This window comes from Polypterus senegalus, chromosome 3 (genome assembly GCF_016835505.1).
Source record: "Polypterus senegalus isolate Bchr_013 chromosome 3, ASM1683550v1, whole genome shotgun sequence".
NCBI classification, from domain to species: domain Eukaryota; kingdom Metazoa; phylum Chordata; class Cladistia; order Polypteriformes; family Polypteridae; genus Polypterus; species Polypterus senegalus.
In genome coordinates, this window is record NC_053156.1 from 101,435,091 (window position 1) to 101,457,526 (window position 22,436).

The following is a 22,436-nucleotide window of genomic DNA, read 5'->3' on the forward strand; positions in this document are numbered from 1 at the left end:
TGTAAACTGGGTATGTCTGAGACTCATTATTTAGGTTATTCCATGAGCAAGGGTTTACTTCGGCCACAGTTAAAAAAAGTGGAAGAGATGCTTGCCTACCCACGGCCAAAAATGGAGAAACAGGTACGCGCTTTTCTGGGGCTTGCTAGTTATTACAGAAGATTCATCCCTGACTTTGCAAATAGGGCTGCTCCTCTTTTAGAACTTACTAGAGGCAGGAAAAACCACCCTACTTTATGGGCAAACATTTGTGAACGTTCCTATTGTGATTTGAAAACCGCTTTGTCTTCTTATCCAGTTTTGCGGAATCCCAGTTTCTCTAAGATTTTGTCCTACAGACGGACGCAAGTGCATTTTTAGTGTAGGCGCCGTCCTGTTCCAGGTTTTTGATGGAGAAGAGCACTTTATCACATATTTGAGTAGGAAATTGCTTCCTAGGGAACGCAATTATTCGACTATTGAGAAAAAATGCTTGGCGATTTAATGGGCTGTATTATGGGTATTATTTATGGGGTCGAAATTTCACATTAGTGACTGATCGTGCTCCACTTCAATGGTTATACCATCAGAAAGATACAAACTCTCGTCTAATGAGATGGTTTTTGGGCTTATAACCTTACAATTTTACAGTCAGGCATCGACCTGGCTCTGAGCACATTAACGCAGATGTACGGTCACGCCTGTTTGAACCTGGTTTGGAGAGTCACTTGATTCACAAAAATGTGAATAAAGCTGAGGGAGGGGGTGTGAGCTGGGGGCTGATCACACCCCTAGGAATTACAGACGCTCCTGGGAAAACCCCTGAAAACATTGACAAACTACCTTCACATTGCTCCTTACCTTGTTTGCGCTGTGCCACGTGACAAACCTCTAGCGCGGTGCTCTGCATATTTAAAAGCATGTACAGCACCTGTCAGTTTTGGAATTGATTATTTTTGCTTCTCTCTCTCTCTCCCTCCTGGAACTGTCATCTCTGACTTGTCATGGAGCACATTTAAACTTTTGAAAAAAGAGACAAATGTTTGTTTGCAGTGTTTAGATAAAGTTCATGTTTTCTACAACCTCCTGTGTTTCTGTGCAAATCTGTGACCCATGCGTGACAATATACTGTATATGAGGGAAAGAGAGGCAAACACCTTGCCTAATAGACATGTGTTCACAGCCTGCATTTGCTTAGAACAGGACAGCGAAAGAGCTTTATTTTTATTTTGGCTTATTTTATAGATTTTTACTTCTTTTCTTATCCTCCTTTTTTCTTTATGTATTTTGACAATGAAGATAACATTGTGCAATTCATATTGGGTTCAAAGGAAGCTCAAGCCCAGCCCACTACACCCGCTTACAATATAAACTCCACATTATGCATTTTTCTACAATATACACTCTTTATTATTATTTTTTCTGTTTGCATCCTGTCCAGGTGTTCCTGTCCTCAGTTTCATGTTTTCCTGCTGGCTTTTCAAACTGTTAAATATCCATTTTCATTTTATCCATACCCCCCATTGATATTCTGAACTTGTGAACAAAGGTGTTTATACCTGCAATGAAGTGGACTGCTGCTGGTTCCGTGATGCACGGTAACTGTAAAGCAAAAGGAAAACACTTAAGAGAGCAAACTAACTGCATTTGTACACCACTACTTTCTATTTTAATGCATTCATTCAATAACAAACAAAAAAAAAAAATCGGATAAAGATACTCAACACTGAAACATAAGCAGGTTCATGTTATGCTTCACAAAACTGTAATTTATTTTGCCCTACCATTCATTCTCTGAATGAGTTTCATCCATTTGACATCTGTGGCCTTACAAGGCTATATTCCTTATATATCCATTATCTGAAATATGGTTGGTATCGAGACCTGTAGAATTTTTGATAAAATACTTGCATCCTCTGAACAGCCTTTCATCAAAAGCATTTCTATTACAACATGCAAGATAAAGACTTAGTAAGAAAAAACATTGCCAGCTTTTTAATCATCCCTCTCTACCTACTGTATAAAGTAGGCTTCCTAGATGTGAGAAGGAAATGCAGTAGGTAGTATTTCTAAACATTCTGAAATCGTGTTCAGCAATACAGGGGCGCCGCAGGGGACTGTACTTTCTCCGGTCCTGTTCAATCTATATACATCAGACTTCCAATATGACTCGGAGTCCTGCCACGTGCAAAAGTTCGCTGATGACACTGCTATTGTGGGCTGCATCAGGAGTGGGCAGGAGGAGGAGTACAGGAAGCTAATCAAAGACTTTGTTAAATGGTGCGACTCAAACCACTTACATCTTAACACCAGCAAAACCAAGGAGCTGGTGGTGGATATGGGGAGGCCCAGGCCCCTCATGGACCCTGTGATCATCAGAGGTGACTGTGTGCAGAGGGTGCAGACCTATAAATATCTGGGAGTGCAGCTGGATGACAAATTGGACTGGACTGCCAATACTGATGCTCTATGTAAGAAAGGTCAGAGCAGACTGTACTTTCTGAGAAGGTTGGCATCCTTCAACATCTGCAGTAAGATGCTGCAGATGTTCTACCAGACGGTTGTGGCGAGTGCCCTCTTCTACGCGGTGGTGTGCTGGGGTAGCAGCATAAAGATGAAAGACGCCTCACGCCTGGACAAACTTGTTAAGAAGGCAGGCTCTATTGTAGGAGTAAAGTTGGACAGTTTAAAATCTGTGGCAGAGCGACGGGCATTAAGCAAACTCCTGTCAATCATGAATAATCCACTGCATCCACTGAACAGTGTCATCTCCAGGCAGAGGAGTAGCTTCAGTGACAGACTTTTGTCACTGTCCTGCTTCACTGACAGACTGAGGAGATCGTTCCTCCCCCACACTATGCAACTCTTCAATTCCAACAGGGGGAGTAAATGCTAACATTACTCAGTTATTGTCTGCTTTTTTTATTTTTATTTTTTCATTTTTCATTTTTATTACTATTTAATTTAATATTGTTTCTTTGTATCAGTATACTGCTGCTGGATTATGTGAATTTCCCCTTGGGATTAATAAAGTATCTATCTATCTATCTAAACTATACAAGTGTATTTAATCTACTGTAAAACAGACTTATAAACAAACAATCAATTAGATTTTCAGATATGGAATGACAGGAATCTCTGGATTAAATACATTCTACATCAATATTTCCAAAACATTCTGTAGTCTAGCTCATACCCTGCTTTAAATTGGTCACGTTTCAGGACTGTCCCCTAGTCGGATCATATTAAAAATAAATGTACTTAATTATCAGACAATCTCTGGATTACGATAATCCCTAAACCCCCAATTCTATCTGGAGCAAGACTAGGTAGGACATTACTGCTTAGTGAAGAGTCCACTGTAATAACACATATTATATTGCTAGCAGGCCATCTTATCTTACACAAAAGGAAGGATCCTAGCCCAGCTACCACATGTGGATATTTCATTTTACTTATAATTCTAAAGTTTTTTTTTAAATGTTTGTCTTTTGGATCTCTGAGTGAGTGGAGAGTATGAGATCTGAATAATATGAGATCTGCAGCAAGCGACACCTAAGCACCACACTGGAACAGTGTGTGTGTGTGTTTTTTTTTTTATACTGTATGTGGAGTGCCAATCCAGCCCAACCCCTAGATTTTACTGAAATCTATTCATTGCAAATGAAAGGTTTAAATCAATATAATAATTTTACTTTAAATAATTTATAGAAATAAATGATGCATAAATTGGTTAAATATGCATCTGCCATATTGGCATATTTATAAAAGTACATTAATAACCCTCCCCTTGGTCCAAATTAGAGTTGTGATCATAACTGAAGCATTGGAGAGCTGTCCAATAAATAGGACTTTAGCCCATCACTAGACACACCTTAGCAATACATTATCACTAAACTGACAGCATTTAACTAAAGATTTAAGATTTATTCACTTCTTTATGTTATTTAAATTTCCAGACAGACATTTCTGTAATTAAAAAAACATTAAAAAGGTGAATGCATTACCTTCTTCATCAACAGAGACTTGCCGTATGATAACTGGAGTAGAATAAGCTGGTAGAATGAGAGGGAGATTGGAGGGTACAGCATAACCACAAGGTACTGGCACAGAATAACCACTGGGAACTCTGGGACTGCTTGCCTCATCTTGGTTGTCACTATTCTGCTCTTCATGTGCAATCTCTTCCTGGAGAGGTGCAATATCGACAACTGAATAAGGGTTAACTTTTCGAGAGGATGATGTGCCAGTATTACTCGTTAATGACTTTTCAGCATTACATGGCATCTGAGCATCTGAAATGAAAAAATAATGTTAAACATATATATCATAATCAACATATTCAGTAGAAATAGTATTACAAAAAGAGAGATTTTAAAAAACTGTGCTACGTTCACTTTCACAGAAAAATAGCAGGAAATATAACAAACAAGCAACTTTCAATTCCATAATGCAGTACAAAGTAGGAGTTACGAATTTACCAAAAATTTAAAACAACAGCAATTATTGGGGACTAAGATATTTCCCCCTTTAAATCTTTTACAAGAAAAAAAGGTAATATTGGTTATTCTTGGGCAGCTTGTAATTTGTTCCGTCAGTTATTTTATCAGCAAAAAGAATATGATTTACAATTTCAAATGAAATACTGGCCAGGGTTTCACTCCATTAACAGAAAGATTGGTATTATTTAGGTATTTTGAAAAAGTACTGGCCATAATTTAGTATACTCAGGTATTAAATCATCCTTTTAAGACCACTTGCTCGAATAACAATGTTTCATCTAAGTGTATGCAAAGCATATAAAAACTAATCCAAAATGTACAACAAATGCAAACAAATAAAATTTTATGATTAAATATTTACTTTCAAAGTGAAAAAAAAAATCATTTTAAAGATTTCGTTCAAAAATCAGAGAGGAGTTACCATGTAATGTATCCAGCCCAGCTAATACATCAGCATCAGAAGGTTCTGCAAAGGAAACTGAAGGCTCTTCAAGACCTGCTGCTCTCTCAGGGAATATCATGCTGGTGGCTTCTACAACAATCCTGTTGCCATAATCTGGTGAAGGTGGAAGTGGGGGCTGTCGGTCCGCTTCCGGGTATTCATTTCCATCATCTCCACTCTCAAACTCAAATGCCTCCCCCTCATCCTCATCGGCAAAAGGCACTTCAATGTCCAAAGCTGTAACAATAGTACAAAGCAAGAAAATAAAAATCTCTTTTAGTCATTTTGTGGGGTGTTTATAATTTTCCATTGTTCTTGAAATCTACATAAAAAAATGAATTGATTAATTGATTAACTTGTAAAGCACTGTGTAACAATCTTTATCACAGAATGATGCATGTTACGGTATTGAAAGAATCATGAAGACAGTGTTGTACTGACAAGTCAGACCTACGTACTGCCATCAGCGAGGCTAGCAGCTACATAACACATAGGATGGGTATACAACATGTTTCTGTATGGCCTGTTCTTAATTCAAACACAAAATGAGCACCCACTTTGACCAAGTTATATACTGCCAGGAAGCAAGAGGTCTTAACTACAGTCTGTTTATGGGGCAAAGATTGATTAAGTGATTGACACTCCACTGACATGTACAGTTTACTATGTAGTGTTTAAATTGCTTCAGGATAGGGTATTAAATCCCTCTCTACAAATCACTGCTTCAATCACATGTGTACCTGCTATAGTATGCTTGTATCTGACAAGGTATTGTTTGCTTTGATATATATCCAGTAAAACCACCTAGCTTATACTCATGACAAATAATTAAATGTCTTTTCTGTCATCTGTTTAATCAATATACCTTTACATTCAGTAGTACAGTAATTGGCAAAGAAATAATTGACATAGAGGGAAATTTTCTTTTAACTTCACTGTAGTTTAGGAATTTAAGTGACTGGCAGCACATGTCTAATTAGGATTTGTGCATAAAAATGTTTTTACCAAAAGGAAAGAAGAAAATGCTGCAGTTAGATTAACTTTTTTAGTTTCCTACACCCTAATGAGCTTCACATCTCTAGAATACCTACCTAGTTTTGGGGAAGGCACCTACGCTGGAGGCAGGAGAAGGTCCAAATCAGCCAATAAGAATTTGAACACTTTAAGGTCAACCTTCTGAAGGTTCACACAATATCTGTGATATCTACCTTCACACAATATCTGTGATATCTACCCATTAAATGTATATGCAGCCAATGATCAAAATGGAATTTCTATTTTTTAAAACTCACTACCTTCACTATCAGCAGTCTTCAATGAACAATATGCTGATCATAAAAAGTTAAAGTTGACAAGCTATAACAAGACATTGTTATCTGTAGCTAGAGCAGGGGTTCTCAACATCGGTCCTGGGGACCCCCTGTCACTGTAGGTTTTTGTTCCAACCAGCTTCTGCTTTTAATTGAACTCCTGGGCTAATTAAGTGAACTGATATTTCCCAAGTTCTGTGTTTAAGGAACAATATATTAATTAGAAAACTAAGTTTGCTAAAAAAAAAAATATTAAAATGTACCAAGCAGTTATATAGGAATAACGTATTTTTTTTCTTTTTAACAGTATTTTCATCTTGATTCTCCATTCTACTTTTCTAGGTGCTCTAATTGTTTAATTAATCCATTATTTTCTTATTAGCGCATCTAACTCTAAAGTAGCTACAGCCTTTTAAGTTGTCATTATTAAAATACAATGAAGGGGAAAAACTGCACAGAGAAAGGGCAAAGTATAATGAAATCAACAAAAGAGAGTTAAGCAGTGCTATAAGGTGTTGTCACTGATTAGGAATCTGGTTGGAACAAAAACCTGCAGGGGGTCCCCAGGACTGACGTTGAGAACCCCTGAGCTAGATTAAGGAGCAGGTCGAAGAGACCCTGGAGAGGTGGAGATATGCTCTGGAGAGGAGAGTAATGAAGGTTAGTAGGATCAACATGTGTGTGATAAGAGGGAGGTCAGAGGAGTAGAGTTGGCAAAGGTGCAGGAGTTTAAATACTTGGGATCAACAGTAGAGTAATGGGGAGTGTGGAAGAGAGGTTAATAAGAAAGTGCAGGCAGGGTGCAGTGGGTACAGAAGAGTGTCAGGAGTGATTTGTGACAGACAGGTACCAGCAATAGTGAAAGGGAAGGTCTACAAGACAGTAGTGAGACCAGCTATGTTATATGGATTGGAGATGGTGTCACTGATCAAAAAATAGAAAACAGAGCTGGAGGTAGCAGTGTTAAAGATATTAAGATTTGCATTGGGTGTGACAAGGATAGACAGGATTAGAAATGAGTACATTTGAGGGTCAGCTCATGTTGGACAGTCAGAGACAAAGTCAGAGAGGTGAGATTGTGTTGGTTTGGACATGTGCAGAGGAGAGATGCTGGGTATATTGGGAGAAGGATGTTAAGGATGGCGCTGCCAGGAAAGAGAAAAGGCCTAAGAGGAGGTTTGTGATTGTGGAGAGAAATTTCATTCAGGTGGTGGGTGTAACTGAGCAAGATGCAGAGGACAAGATGATATGGAAAAAATGATCCTCTGTGGTGACCCCTAATGGGACCAGCCGAAAGAAGAAGAAGTAGTGAGAGGCATTCCCACTGAAGCACGTTTTTTTTTTTAAATGTCATAAAATCTAAAAATATAGCACACTACTGTAAATGAAATGTATATAAGCCTATTTGGTTTCAGTCACTCTCCTGGGTAGCTCAGAATTAACTATTGTAATGTCTGTCTCCATTTTCTGATAAAATGTTATACTGGTGTTTGATCTGATGTTATGTACTAGAAATGATTTTTTTTATTTTTGCAGTCTGAAATCAGTAGATCAGCTTTATTTTTTGAAAAATAAAATATATAAAAACAAACATCTGATTTAGTACTTTTTTTTTTTTAAATCACAGCCTCTTTTCAGCCAAGTACCGGAGGAACAAGTTGAAACTGACATTTAAATAGAAACAGAGAAAGCCTCTATTCTGTGTGATCACGTTTAAGTGACCAGTATTGTCAAGTTTATAGTTCACCTCCAGAATGTGAAAAGAACAGTCTTTTTAATGTATTCAATAAATAGAATAATTGCCAATTGAGAATGACCATACTTTGGTTTCATATTCTATTTAGGTGGAGTATTCCTATGAAATAAATGTCACATTTTGTACAGGCTCCACTAGAGTTAAAAATGAGTTTTGATTATAGCTATGATCCAAAAACTGTCAGATATTTAATTAAAGAGTCATTTTATTGTAACATATCTTTTCTTATTATTGTTTTTGAGGTAGGATGACATTTAAGAGAAAGCTGTGATGGGAGAAGAGGACTGACCCTTGCATGCCTCCTCATATTTATTTAACTGGTTTGGTAAACATTTTCCTCAATACATTCTGCTGTAGGTTACCTAATGCCAATAAATCAAATGTGATTTATTTTCTTGTGTTGATGTAGTAATAAGGGCAGCAAAGTGGAGTAGTGGAATGTTGCTGCCTTGCAACACGGAGATGATGATGATGATGATGGGAGCCATGTGTGCTCCCCACGTGGATTTTGCAAATTCTCTCTATATTCATGTGGGCTTTTTCAAGTGCTCCAAGGTAAAGGACACACAGGTTAGGTGGATTAGTCTCTAATATGCAAGAGTTTGTGCTTGTGTATACTTGCCCTGCAATTGGCCTGGCGCCCTGTCCACAGATTTCCTGCTTTGCACCTAGTGCTGCAGCTTCCCCATGATCCTGCTCTGGGTTAGTGGGTTTGGAAAATGGATGGATGTACTAATATCTAGCATGCAAACAAACTTAATATCACCTTATTATCTATAAAATATATTTCTATTTACAGCGTATTTAGTTATTGTACTGATCTATGAAAATTCATAACTTTTAATCACCAGGAAAACTTTTTTTATTTTTTGCAATAAACATTATGCTTTGCAAGGAGGATGCTGAAATACAACGGTTCTTACATTAATCATATCCTGAATTTTTATTCCTTGAACAGGTTTGTCTTTCTTTTGTAAAGATGTACGGTAACATCTTTTGTTTGCAACTCAAATACAGGTTGAGATGTTAGAGATATAATAATAATACATTTTTATAATAAACTAGATTCTATGTTTTTATGCCTTTGGTTCTCAAATAATTACCAGCAACCCTGAAATACTATCCCCTATACACTAAGCTCTATTTAAAATAAAAAGGAAAAAAAAGATGTCTAAAATTGCTCTTGCCTGTTCTCTTTCCTAGTGGGACAGTGGACCTTCTGTTCTAATACTCATTATAGTGGTATGTCAAAAAATGTTCAGAAAACCATTTGAAAATTACAGTTCGTTTGTGCTGCTACATTTCATGCATGCAAGTCTCCAATATAAATAGATTTTGGAAATATTGCCATTTGTTAAATTATTCCTATTAAAACCTAAAAGCACACTGGAAACAGAGTCCTGTAAATATTAATCATAAAAAAGGTTTCTTAACAAAAGATCTATTATACTTAAATCTTTCAGCTTGTCACATTTCATACATCTTATTTAGGATTTTTAAGCTTTAACTTCTCTGTTAGCAGAAAACAAAGTAACAATTGACAATTCACTTCAACAATAAATATTCTGTTCTTGTCTCTAAATCACTTTGGCTACTCTGTCCAGCTGTAACTATTGCTGCATCATACAAACGTGGGACTTAATGAACAAAGAGCTTCACACTGTCACTAAGACACTCATTCCTTTCAATTACATAAAATTCCAGCATGTATAAAGCTCTCATATACAGACCTATTTTTTGAAATTGTGCTCCGCATTTCATATTTTCTTTTAAGTCAGATTCAATTCAAAAAACAAAGGAGGTTTTTCAGTCTAAAACTAAAAAAGTATTAATAGCAAAATCCTTTGAGGAACTCTTGATTCTTCATCCCAAAGTTCCAAAAGGAATAAATTCATAAATATACTATACATCTGCTAGATCACCATCAGTAGGGTAGACTGGTAAGCTCAGAAGTTGTGAGTATATGAAACACAAAATCATGTTTTATTGTTATTGACTATAAATAAGATATATGAATTATACCAAAACTTTTAACAAGAATTATCCTATAAGCACTGTCTTTTGTATAAATCCTTCAGAAAATAGCATCTGTGGGTCAGCTTAAGGTATTGATTTACCCAACATAATTTCTATTACCTTAACTCAGTAGCTGGGTTCAACCATAAACAAGCCTAAACACAGCCATCATTAGTTACTGTCAAAATAAAGAGCAGCAAATATTCAGTATCATAATGTAGTTACATGCAGTCACTCCCTGTTACATTAAACTTTTCTTCCTTACTACCTTCCTGAACAGAATAGCTGGCAGCCAGACAAAAGGTGTGGCTGAACTCACCCCAGACAAGCAGCAAGAACCACATATGGAAATATGTGTATTACACATTCATTTTGGATAACTAATCACCTATGTGCATGTCACCTCACCTATCAAACTCCTAATTATGTACATCTTAGTTAAGGATGTTAGAGATCAAGAAGTGTATTAAATAAAAAGAAAACAGAATGAATGACTAAAATCACTTCCATTTTTATGTTAGATTTATCATCTAACACTTTAAATTACATATGCAGCAGTGTCTAGGGAAATATCGCAATAACAAATTATGTTTACAGTGCTTATTGTATTTGCTAAATTTGAATAAAAACTAGCTAAAAAAAGTTACCAATAGAAAAGGTGAAATTATTATTCTTAAATGAGACAACTAGCAAGAAGATGTTACTGTAGCATGTTACATGCATTTTGCTTACATTTTAGTCAAATATTGGCCAACAATACACTGATCAATGACTGCATGGAAAACAACAATCTGATTATAATCTCAATAATTGGTCAATCGATCAATCAGGGAATCCACAGTAACACTAAATGTCTCCCTTTCTGAAGCAGCACCTTAAAGTCTTTGTAAATGCATATAAATACTGTATATTTTAATAAATGTGTTTATAACAGAAAAAAATGTAAAAACAAAAAAGCACACAGTTAAAAATTTAACTCAACATGTGATTGTTTGCTTTCTCAATTAATGCTTAAAGAAAAAATGAATCAATTTCAGTTACATAAACAAACAAAATGCCAGGAAACCTTTTTAGTTTTTTTCTTTATTCTAAAGAGAAAAAGTTTAATGCAGAAATGAAAGAAAGAAAGATAGTACATTACATTTTAAAGTATAATTACAGTCACTGAACACTGAACTTATTCCAAATCAAATTGTATCAAATTTTATTTGTCACCAACAAATTATAACTATAGTACAATATGCAGTAAAATGCTTAGTTGCTCAACTCTTATGACTGTGTCTTGAGACGAATATTGAGGAACAATAATATGTAACTTTATAAATTCAAAAATCATGAATAGAATCATATAAGAATAATCTTATATTCTGATATCACTGTTAACCCAAAGTTTAGTTAAAAATAATGTAATATTGGCCCAGTCCTACAAGTCCTACTAGCTGGCCCATGTTGTAGTGTCACCACCCAAACCACAGAATAACTGGAAATGTTATAGGGTACTTCTCTCATATTTGCTGCCAAAGCTTTAGCTTTATAAAGGGCAAGCGTTCAGTATGCTGTTACACTTTTAGCTTTACATACTCCATTCAACATACAATTAAAATTCACTTTGCTAAGACTACTGATTATTGTTTGATTATAAAACTGTAGTAATGCATGTACTTATTATTTCACAATACAGTGATCCCTCGCTATATCGCCCTTCGACTTTCGCGGCTTCACTCCATTGCGGATTTTAAATATAAGCATATCTAAATATATATCACAGATTTTTTGCTGGTTCGCGGATTTCTGCAGACAATGGGTCTTTTAATTTATGGTACATGCTTCCTCAGTTTGTTTGCCCAGTTGATTTCATACAAGGGACGCTATTGGCAGATGGCTGAGAAGCTACCCAATCAGAGTACATATTACATATTAAATAAAACTCCTCAATGATGTACGATATGCTTCCCGTGTGGTTCTTCGCACACTTAAAAGCTCTAACAGCCTGTATTGATTTTTCATTGTTTGCTTTTCTCTGTCTCTCTCACTCTCTCTGACATTCTCTGCTCCTGACAGAGGGGGTGTGAGCAGAGGGGCTGTTTGCACAGTGGCCGTTTGCTTAGAAGATACCAATGCTCCTCTAAAAAATGCTGAAAGACTACTTTCACATTGATCCCTTCATTGCGGCCACTTTATCGTGGTGCTACGCATACTTAAAAGCCCAACAGCCCTATTGATTTTTGATTGTTTACTTTTCTCTCTCTCTCTGACATTCCACGCACTCCTTTGAAGAGGAAGATATGTTTGCATTCTTTTAATTGAGAAAGAACTGTCATCTCTGTCTTGTCATGGAGCACAGTTTAAACATTTGACTAAAGGGTGTTATTTCATGTCTAGAGGGCTCTAATAATGTTAAAAACATATTTAGAAGGTCGTAAACAGGTTTTCTATGCTCTAACTGCGAAAATATTAGATTTATAAATAATGAATCCTACTTTGTGGAAATTCATTAATCTGTCTGGAGCGGATTAACCGTGATAAATGAGGGTTTACTGTATAACTGTGCAGAGAATATTTATAAACAGTGTGGGAGAGTTTCTAAGGGCTTAAAATATATAAAAATAACCATACAAACATATGGTTTCTACTTAGCGGATTCTCACCTATCGCAGGGTGTTCTTGAACGCAACCCCCGCAATCGAGGAGGAATTACTGTACACCAAAGGCTAAACAGAACAAAGTCCCAATGAAAACAAAAGAGTGCTTTTTATAAATCCCTAGCCCCACTATCAAGAAGAATTTAGAATACTATCAAGAAGAATAATTTTTTTATTCCACCTCTAATTTACTGTTAATGTACTGTAATTAGTGTTTTCAAGTAAAATCAATAGATTTTGATGAACATATTAAAACACATACAGATAGTAAGTAAACAAAAAATGTGCATATTAAATGTGCATAAAGTGGATTTATTTTCAAAATATGCAGCAAATTATTTTAGTCACAGAAAAGCACGTGTAGATGTTGTGCACATGAAGTTGAACAGTATAAACATTATGTACTTTAGAATTAATTCAAGACCCTTGAACATGAATCCTTTAACGCTGATAGCTGGTGCATTATATTATTAAACATTAACCGGAGTCGGTTTAAACTCAGGGGGATTTCCCACTGCCATAATATACAGCTCTAGGTGTGATACTGTACCAGTGGTCACAAAAGCAATTGATTTATAAATTAAAATTCACACTCTTCTGGTCTTCTTATGGTAGTTGGAGTGAATATTTGTCTAACTCAATCTTTTTTCAGATGAGATTCATTTTTAGTATGTATATGGATCTCCTGCAAAAATGTTGCATCTGCCCTCTGAAAGGAAAGTTGTGAAAGCACTTTTTCTGCTTAAGGTCGTGATTGAGACCTTTCATGTTCCAGGTACAAAATTTATTGAATTTTTTTAGAGGTCACTTTTCCTATTATTCCATTATTAAGATAGGAAAATGGGATTCCTGCAAATTATAAAACTTTATATATCCTAATAAAATAATCAATAAAAATTCAGAACTCAGAATGAAAATGAAAAATGAAATGAAAATCAAAATGAATACCATTCCAAAGCTCCCAGATCTTTTTCAGACCATCCCTATATATACAGTGTTACCTGGCCAGGACACCTATGAACTGGAAGGACCAGGAGAGAGAGCAAACATTGGGCATTACCTCCCCCCGATCACTAGATGGCAGTAGATGGTTGCAGTGGGGCCTCAGATTCCCACAGGATTTCATCGGAGTTGGAGTTCGGCACAAAACGGTTAGGTTACACCGTTGCTGCAGGAACTGTGAAGCCCTACTTTGTTGGGCTTGTGCCTCACCTTGAATTGCTTCTGGACCACGCTAATGGGTTGCCATATGTGCTCCAGGGTGCCGGATAAAAGAAGTCTGCTCCAAGAACCAGAGATGGAAGGAAGAGGGATGAAGCTTGCTGGAAGAGGAGTGGAGATGGAAGGAGAGACAAGAGACAGAGAGAAAAGAAGAAATGCTGTGGGCATTGCTATTGTGCTTTGTAACTGTGCTATACAGGTGGGAAACAATTTGGGAAGTGTTTCCCACAGAAAAATAAAAATATATTGCTTGTGGTTATATCTGCCTGTATTGAGTTTGGGAAGCTAGTGCACCCGCTCCAGGCGATTCTCTCTCTCTCTCTATTTTATATATATATATATATATATATATATATATATATATATATATATATATATATATATAGTTTTAACTTTTTTTTCTTTTAACTTAGATTCAGTTGTAACTTAGTTTATTTGTAATTCAAAATGATCACTACTGTTGGTCTGCAAAAGTACTGTAATGGTAGGCTGGGACCCTTGCCTAGCCAGCATGCCCGCAGAGTGGAAGGACTGGGAGAGGAGCAGTATCTTCCTCGGAACAAGAGAGGGCAGCTGCCATGGTAGGTGTCGAGGCCACGGGAGCAGAGCTTGGAAGATCTGGACATTTGCTAAACCCTGGACTGCAGCACTTCATTCACACCAGGAAGTGCTGCTGGAAGAGAATCCGGGCACACCTGGAATACAGCCGGGTGCAATATAATAAGGGGCTGCCTCACTCCATTCTGGAAGCCAGAGTCGTGAAGCACAGAGCTTGTGAGTGGAGGAGTGTGGGCGGCAGAGAAGAATAGGGAAAGAGAGAGAAAAGGAAAGGACTCAGCAATAGTGCTGTAGCTGATTGGTGCACTGTGTGCGGTGCTGTAAAGGGAAGGAGTAGAAAATATACGTGTACTTTTGGGACTTGTGTGTCTCAGTGTCTGCCTGGGTCCAGGCTGATCTTCCCAGTACATACAAAGAGGTAGTAGACAATGAAAGCATAAATTGCTTAGCTAGCTGTAGAAATTAATTTGTGTTCAAAATCCCCTCTGTATGTCTTGCTATTTACTCCTGCAAATTCTAATTACTGTCAGTCCACCAACAACCCCTTACACACTAATATTTGGTACCATTGTAGAATACATTTTTAAGAGTGGTTGCTTTTTATCAGCTACATTCAAGCAGTATACAGTATAATAAACATACATTGACATTGATCAGCACATGCAAGTAAGAATTTCACTGTACTATGTAGATATGACAATAATGACACTATATTTAACCTTCTTTATATAGATAATCTTCTGAATCATGAATAGATTAAAGATCTGTGGAGTAGGTACATGTAAGCTTCTTTTGAACTGCTACTGTATGCCATAAATATAATATACTAGCAATACATTTTTTCTCTATACAAGTTACATATTTTGTGAAAAATCATTTTCCTCACTGGTTATGAAACTTTATTCCTAAAGCAATACAGGCTAATTTTGTTAAAGATACAGGACATAAATGAGGAATAATACAAGGCCTTTTTTGTCCAATAACTCTGATTTGGAATACGGAAGGGGGTTGTCAGTTTTGACCCAGGCTTGATAGATATTCTTTTTTTTAAACTTAAGGGCAGTCAAATTACATGCATGTATCTATTGTTTTGTTTTCTTTAATAAAACAAAATTATAAAAAGTCCCAAAAGAATGTCTTAAACTTCTACAATTAAAATGTCATTACTGATAGCTTGTGCACATGTTCATCTGTGTTTAACAAACATGCCTCTAGTAATCTCACAGTTCTGACATGACTAGAGGCACATTAGATAGACACTATGTTCAGTACCTCTCAACATCAAAGGCAACACCTGTAAAGACATAATTACAAGTATAGAGATACAGAAAGATTGAATATAGAAAGATTAAAACATCTAACGATTTGACAAATTAGAGTAATGAAGAAAGAACAAATGGCCCCTTACCTTCAGGTGGAGGAGGAGGGAACTCTTCGGCATCCATGGTAAAGTAAGAGTGTCTAGAAGACTTTGGTTTTGCAGCTGGTCCTTATGTATTTAAAGCAAACCATAATTCTGCAAACAAAATAAGAAATTAGTGATGCTTTGAAAATAACCCCGGGAGCTAAAGCCTATCTGACAAAAATTTTAAAATTTAATTTTATACATATTATTCTTGTTGTTTCAGATTCAAATAAACTTTCTAAAATCAACATTCTCAAAAGAGTCCTCATAGAAATGATTGTAAGTGGTTGCTTTAATTGTGGATACAGTACCTTTCATATTTTTTAACAACATTTTGCCAAGGGAATTTTTTGTGGCAAATTGAAAATGCAGCTGCAAGATACTGAATGTTTAAAGTTTAGCCGCACTGGTCAAAAGAATCAAAAAAGTGCTCCCATCTAAATGCTCTTATTTAAAATAAAACAGCAAAAGACAATCTTCTGTCTCATTTATTCTATCTACTGTATAAAAATGTTTTAAATCATCTAATACCTTATCCTCTTTAATAAAACCCCTGTGTGCGTCCAGGTGTCTGTGTGTGTGTCTTTTGGTGAAGTGGGCATGCGCGAGGCTCGGTGCGACACGCACGACTGGCATCGTGGACGCACACACACTGGAAGTTGGGCACACAGTGAATGGCGTAGCGCGCCGCACATGATAAGCAAATAAGCGACAGCATTGCTGGGAGAGTGGTGATTGGGTAGTCGCGCGCGCATAAAATCCATTGCTGGGGAGACGCCACACCTACTGCCCCATGCATGTTTACTAACTAACTATCTACTAACAACATGCCACCCAAAAAAAAAGGACACATCAAGTAGTACAAAAGACACAGACACTCAAATCGTATATAAGCAACATCTCCTAGAAGAACGGTCAGCTCAGCAAGTAAACATCAACAAAAGAAAGGCTGAAAGACAAAGAAAAATACGAGCAAATAGATCGATTGTAAAAAAGAAAATGAGAGTCAGAATATTCCCTGTATTGATTTGGCTTCATCCTCTACCAATTTACCCTTTACCATAAGAAGGCGACAATTTCCAGTTACATTAGCCTTTGCCATAACAATTAATAAAGCTCAAGGGCAAACCTTAGAAAAAGTTGCCATTTACTTGCCAGAACCAGTATTCAGCCACGGTCAGTTATATGTTGCATTATCAAGAGTTAGAAGTTTTACAGATGTTGTTGTCAACGTTGTAGATAGTCCTGAACAAGAGTGTTTACAAAAAATGTTGTCTATAATGAAATTTTATTGAAAAATTTCCTGAGGTAAAAAAATAAAAACATTTCCCTAAATATCTTCTTCAGATATTGTGTATTACAGATTGTTATAAAGTTTTACACTAAGGCAATATTAATTATACTTACTGTATTGTCATATACCTGTATGTTTCTATTTTATTTTTAATATTATTTTACTTTAGGCTTTTTTAACAAAAAATTAAGACAACAAACAGAATGAGGTCAAGGTCCCTTGCCATTTAATATAGACGGTTCCTAATAATGTTTATGCAATACTGTTCTAGCGCCCGTTATTGTAACGGGCTTAATGTCTAGTTTATAAAATAATTAATTTAAAATGCACTGGATCCCCACAGCAAAGGATTGGAGCAGGTAGGTAACAAAAAAGGGCAAATTATTTATTGATAAATTAGAAACATCATATCCTTGGCCTCAATACAGCAAAAATCCTATCTACTCTCTGATAGTGTGTATATACCTACTGCATGGATATCCAAAATTACTACTAATGCCTACCCTTGAATTGAAGGTCACGTATTTGAAGCCCCAATTTTTTAAAGAAGAGTATCAAATCTAGGCCATTGTCATCCTCATAATAAAATACTCGGCGAACGATGTTTTGCATATTATTAATGACTCTAATTCTACCCTCTCAGTTAAGGATTATGATGGCCAGAAGACACAGAAGGTAGTGATAATGAGATTGGGGGTGGATTATCAACATATGTGGGTGAATGAGGCAAAGATTGCCATCACACTGATGAGTTTTCTTTGCATGTGCTCCCAAATCATGGTTCTGCTCTTGTACCACATGATCTTGTTTATATAGATGTTTTGGCCAAAACCCAAAGTTCAGCCAGTTCCCGCATTGGCCGACGTATCACATTTTGTCGTGAGGTGTAGCCAAAGTCTGATTTACTAGAAATGACCAGCGTATTTGCTACTTTGGCGGGCCATTTCTCGAAGTGGCGAGAACTCCCTGGCTAAAATCCGATGTGCTGATGTAAGACTGTCCGGTCAAGGTGTGAAGATGCTTAAAAACATTCAGATGCAGATTCAGAAGTGAGTTTTCCATTCTGCACGAGAAACTGCTCAAGGCGGGTCTTATTCAGAAAGCGGACACCACTTGAGACAGCCTTCCCCTCGCCCAAACACTAACTTTAAGGTAAATAAAATAGGTCCCTGGTGTTAAGTCACTATTTTAGGGCTAAAATGATAACTGAAACCTACCTATATACCGAATCTTAATTATTGTGAAATAAACAAGTGGCGTCCGCTTTCTGAACAAGAGCTGCCAAGGCTAAACTCGATGCAACTGCACTACTAAGTGCGCAACAAATTGCTGCTCATGCCTGTTTTCTTCTGACTTTGGCCAATCTCCCCATGCCAATTCGCAAACTGGCTGGCCAAATCCCAAAACTGAGGAAATGATCGGACATTGGCCGGTCAATTTACAGCGACATTGGCCATTTCCCAATTTGGCCAATTTCGGGTTTTGGCCTGGAGTTCCTTGATCATTAACTCTTCAATGCATTCACATTCTCCATCTCTATTATATCTCAAAATGTAATTAATGTTATGGTTGAGCTGTAAAATTATGTACATAATACAGACCAAAGCCTTTAATCACTAACAAAATTCTTATCAACGATTTTCATCACTGATCATCATTAGTGATATTGATTAGTTGTTGTATTCCAATTTGAGATTGATAATTCAGTTCAGTTATGGTTTATTCTTATATAAAGTAGCATTATTTACCGAGTGCAGTCGCAGAGTGCTCTAACAAGTTAACAGGTAACATGCTGTGATTAGTAACTTGTAATTAATTGCATGTGCACACATAAAGATACAGATTTATTGAAGCACACAGAAAAACAACGTAGTTCTAAACTCAGTCAGCCAGTCATTTTCCAGCCTGCTACATCCTAACACAGGGTCATGGGGGTCTGTTGGAGCCAATCCCAGCCAATACAGGGCACAAGGCAGGTACAAATCCCGGGCAGGATGCCAGCCCACCGCAGTAGTTTCAAACTGCTTAACATAAACAGAACCTAACGATATATGTTCATTAACATTATCACTGGAGATATGGCCAGTGGTCATCTGTGGAGAGAAAACCAAAAATAACTCCTTCTTGGGCATTCTGAAGTAAATAAAGTCTGTCACCATTACTATCAATCCTGTATTGTTCTTTATTAGTTCATTAGGCTAACCTGTTCGTACACAAATTTTTAGATTGGAGTTTAAAATAATCACTCCAGTTCATAAGAACATCATTACTACTCTATACGTTTCTCATTTCCTATACATACTATCATGATAGCTTTGTTATGAATACCACAAGAAAGATGACACCTTATACTGTTCTATACACACAAATATTCTTTCAGTTGTTTTTGCTTCCTTATAAAGCATAGATGAGGCACAAAAATTAATGAACTGTTTTAGCCTGTTACAGCAGTGAGCATTCAAGGCATTGAACTATTCTCATAACCCCACTGATGACTTTATTTTCATGGACTGTAGTATCTTTTACTCCATTAAAATAAATTGCAAGGACCAAAACTCTGTTAAGATTTATATAAAACAGAGAAACATAAAAATATTGAAAACCACTGAGTGCCGTGGGTTAGTTATACCCATGTGGAAATGGGATTATTCATAAACAAGCAATTAATTTGTGATGAAGATCCACCGATAATCTGCCTTGAATGCCTCCACGTCACAAATAGGATTAACAGAGAAGTTTCCCTTAAGTAAGTAAGTAAGCAAGTAATAATTTTAGGGAATAGCAGTATTTGCAACCAGAAATGACCTATTAGGCAAATGTTACAGCAGTAGTGCAACTACACAGTAATGAGCACAATGCATTACACTCAAGTGAATTACAGTATACCATTTATAACTATCCGAGCACACAAATCCCAGTATCTAAAAATAAGAGCTAAATGAACAGTTACAGTTACAACCTAATCATATACTTAGCACAAACAGCTCAGTCCTTTAACACATGCCCTTAAATCATCTCATTCCTGTGTTCTTGCTGAGTTACACAGTAAAACACAGCTAGAACAGCTTGAAGATTTTCCATGAACAGACATTTAGCTATTGGTGCATCCCCCAGGTAAGGCTTTTACCCTCCATAAATGGATGAAGAAATAGTTTATGCTGGTATGAGTGACATATAGTAGTCATGAACCATCCATTAATCCATCCGTCCATTTTCCAACCCACTGAATCCGAACACAGGGTCACGGGGGTCTGCTGGAGCCAATCCCAGCCAACACAGGGCACAAGGCAGGAACCAATCCTGGGCAGGGTGCCAACCCACCGCAGGACACACACAAACACACCCACACACCAAGCACACACTAGGGCCAATTTAGAATCGCCAATCCACCTAACCTGCATGTCTTTGGACCTCTCTAGTTATATGCAGTCATTTGTCCTTGATGAAGAATTCAGCTCTCTGCTGCCTTACACCTGTGACAGTGCTCAGTGTCATTTCTTTGGTATACACAGTATTTGCTTAATAGCTACACACTTGTACTGGGATTCCGGGTTCAAGAAAAATAACTTTTCTAGCACTTGCAAGCTGATGATACTCAACCCTATATTACGATCAATTCAGGATGGACATAAGCCATAAACTATATGTTGCACATTTCACATAAACACACACTTAAAATTGTATAATTTTCTTTAAATTTTCCAATGTGACTTTAAGAGAGTTATAATCAGATCAGGATTGACAGGCTCCTACTCACATCTATACGATTAAGAACATCTAAACCTTGATCATTAAGGAATCAATAGTACCCATAAAGTCATTTTTGCTGTTAGTTAAAAATTACGTTGGGTACGAATAGACAAGAAGGGTGTCCTCAGGGAGCTTGTTGGTACTTGAGAGAGGGTTGACTTATAGAGCTGAAAGTTAATCTTGCTGACTGATAACTTGTGGCTAAAAGCATTCTAACATTTTTGTCTTGACTTGTAATTGGGAAATGTCTTTATTTAATAATAAACTATTAAAATTTTTGAGATCGACAGGCGGATCGGTGCAGCATCCGCAGTGACGCGGGCTCTGCATCGGTCTGTCGTGGTGAAAAAGGAGCCGAGCCATAAGGCAAAGCTCTCAATTTACCAGTCGATCTACGCTCCTACCCTCACCTATGGTTATGAGCTATGGGTAGTGTCCGAAAGAACGAGATCGCGAATACAAGCGGCTGAAATGAGTTTCCTCCGCAGGGTGTCTGGGCTTTTCCCTTAAAGATAGGGTGAGAAGCTCAGTTATCCGGGAGGGGCTCAGAGTAGAGCCACTGCTCCTCCGCATCGAGAGGAGTCAGATGAGGTGGCTCGGGCATCTGATCAAGATGCCTCCTGGACGCCTCTCTGGTGAGGTGTTCCGGGCACGTCCAACCGGGAGGAGGCCCCGGGGAAGACCCAGGACACGCTGAAGGGACTATGTCTCCCGGCTGGCCTGGGAACGCCTCGGATTCCCCTGGAAGTGGCCAGGGAGAGGGAAGTCTGGGCCTCTCTGCTTAAGCTCCCGCGACCCGATCTCGGATAAGCGGAAGAGGATGGATGGATATTAACTTTTTTTTTTTTTTAAAACAGAACAAAATTCTTCTAATGCTTGTGTGTTCTCTACAAAGGAACACAAAATCCTGCTACTTACTCATAAAGCTTTATGTGGCTTTGCAACACTAAAACCTACTGCAGCACTACAGTCATGTTTGTCCATATCAGTCCATTGATGCTCATAATCTTGTTCTGCCCTGAAATAACCTGTGCTCTGTGGGTGACTGAACCTTCAGCTGTATTGCACCTGACTTTGAAATGGCTTTTCTAAAGTAAGCAAATTCAATTCATTGTTTTAAAGGCAATCAGAAACTAATCTGTTCATGAAGGTATTTAATTTACACTGACATTCTGATCCTTTCTCACAGTTCACCCACACTGTGTTTATGATGATCACAAATAATACTATTATTTGTTTATGATCCTATTGAATTAAGTGCATTATTACTGTGTCTTTTTGTAACCTTAACTTTGTGTTTAATGTATTTATTTTTCTTGGGTATTTAATGCTTTGCTATGGTTTATAACCAGTGTTATTTATTGGGCTTAATAATACAACTAAATTATGTTGTTTTTCATTTATTTTTATTGATTTGTGTAGTTCATCCTTATCCACATACATAACATCTTTCTTGTTTAGCAAAGAATGGATAAAGAAAATTAATAAATTCATGGTTTATCAGTAGTGGCAGACCTTTCTGGATTAAATGACTAAATACATACCTGGCATAAGAGACTGG

General features: G+C 37.1%; 1 protein-coding gene across 1 annotated transcript in view; it reads right to left on the minus strand.

Annotated features, from left to right (window-relative positions):
- Positions 1 to 22,436, minus strand: part of arhgef10 (Rho guanine nucleotide exchange factor (GEF) 10) — a 222,789-nt gene that overhangs the window by 163,434 nt on the left and 36,919 nt on the right. The window contains exons 2-5 of the mRNA XM_039747694.1: positions 15,835 to 15,942; positions 4,903 to 5,160; positions 3,987 to 4,274; positions 1,539 to 1,581 (exon numbers count right to left, since the gene is read on the minus strand). Of these exons, the coding sequence (XP_039603628.1) occupies positions 1,539 to 1,581; positions 3,987 to 4,274; positions 4,903 to 5,160; positions 15,835 to 15,871 (626 nt within the window). The 5' untranslated portion in view covers positions 15,872 to 15,942. The remainder of the gene's footprint in view (positions 1 to 1,538; positions 1,582 to 3,986; positions 4,275 to 4,902; positions 5,161 to 15,834; positions 15,943 to 22,436) is intronic.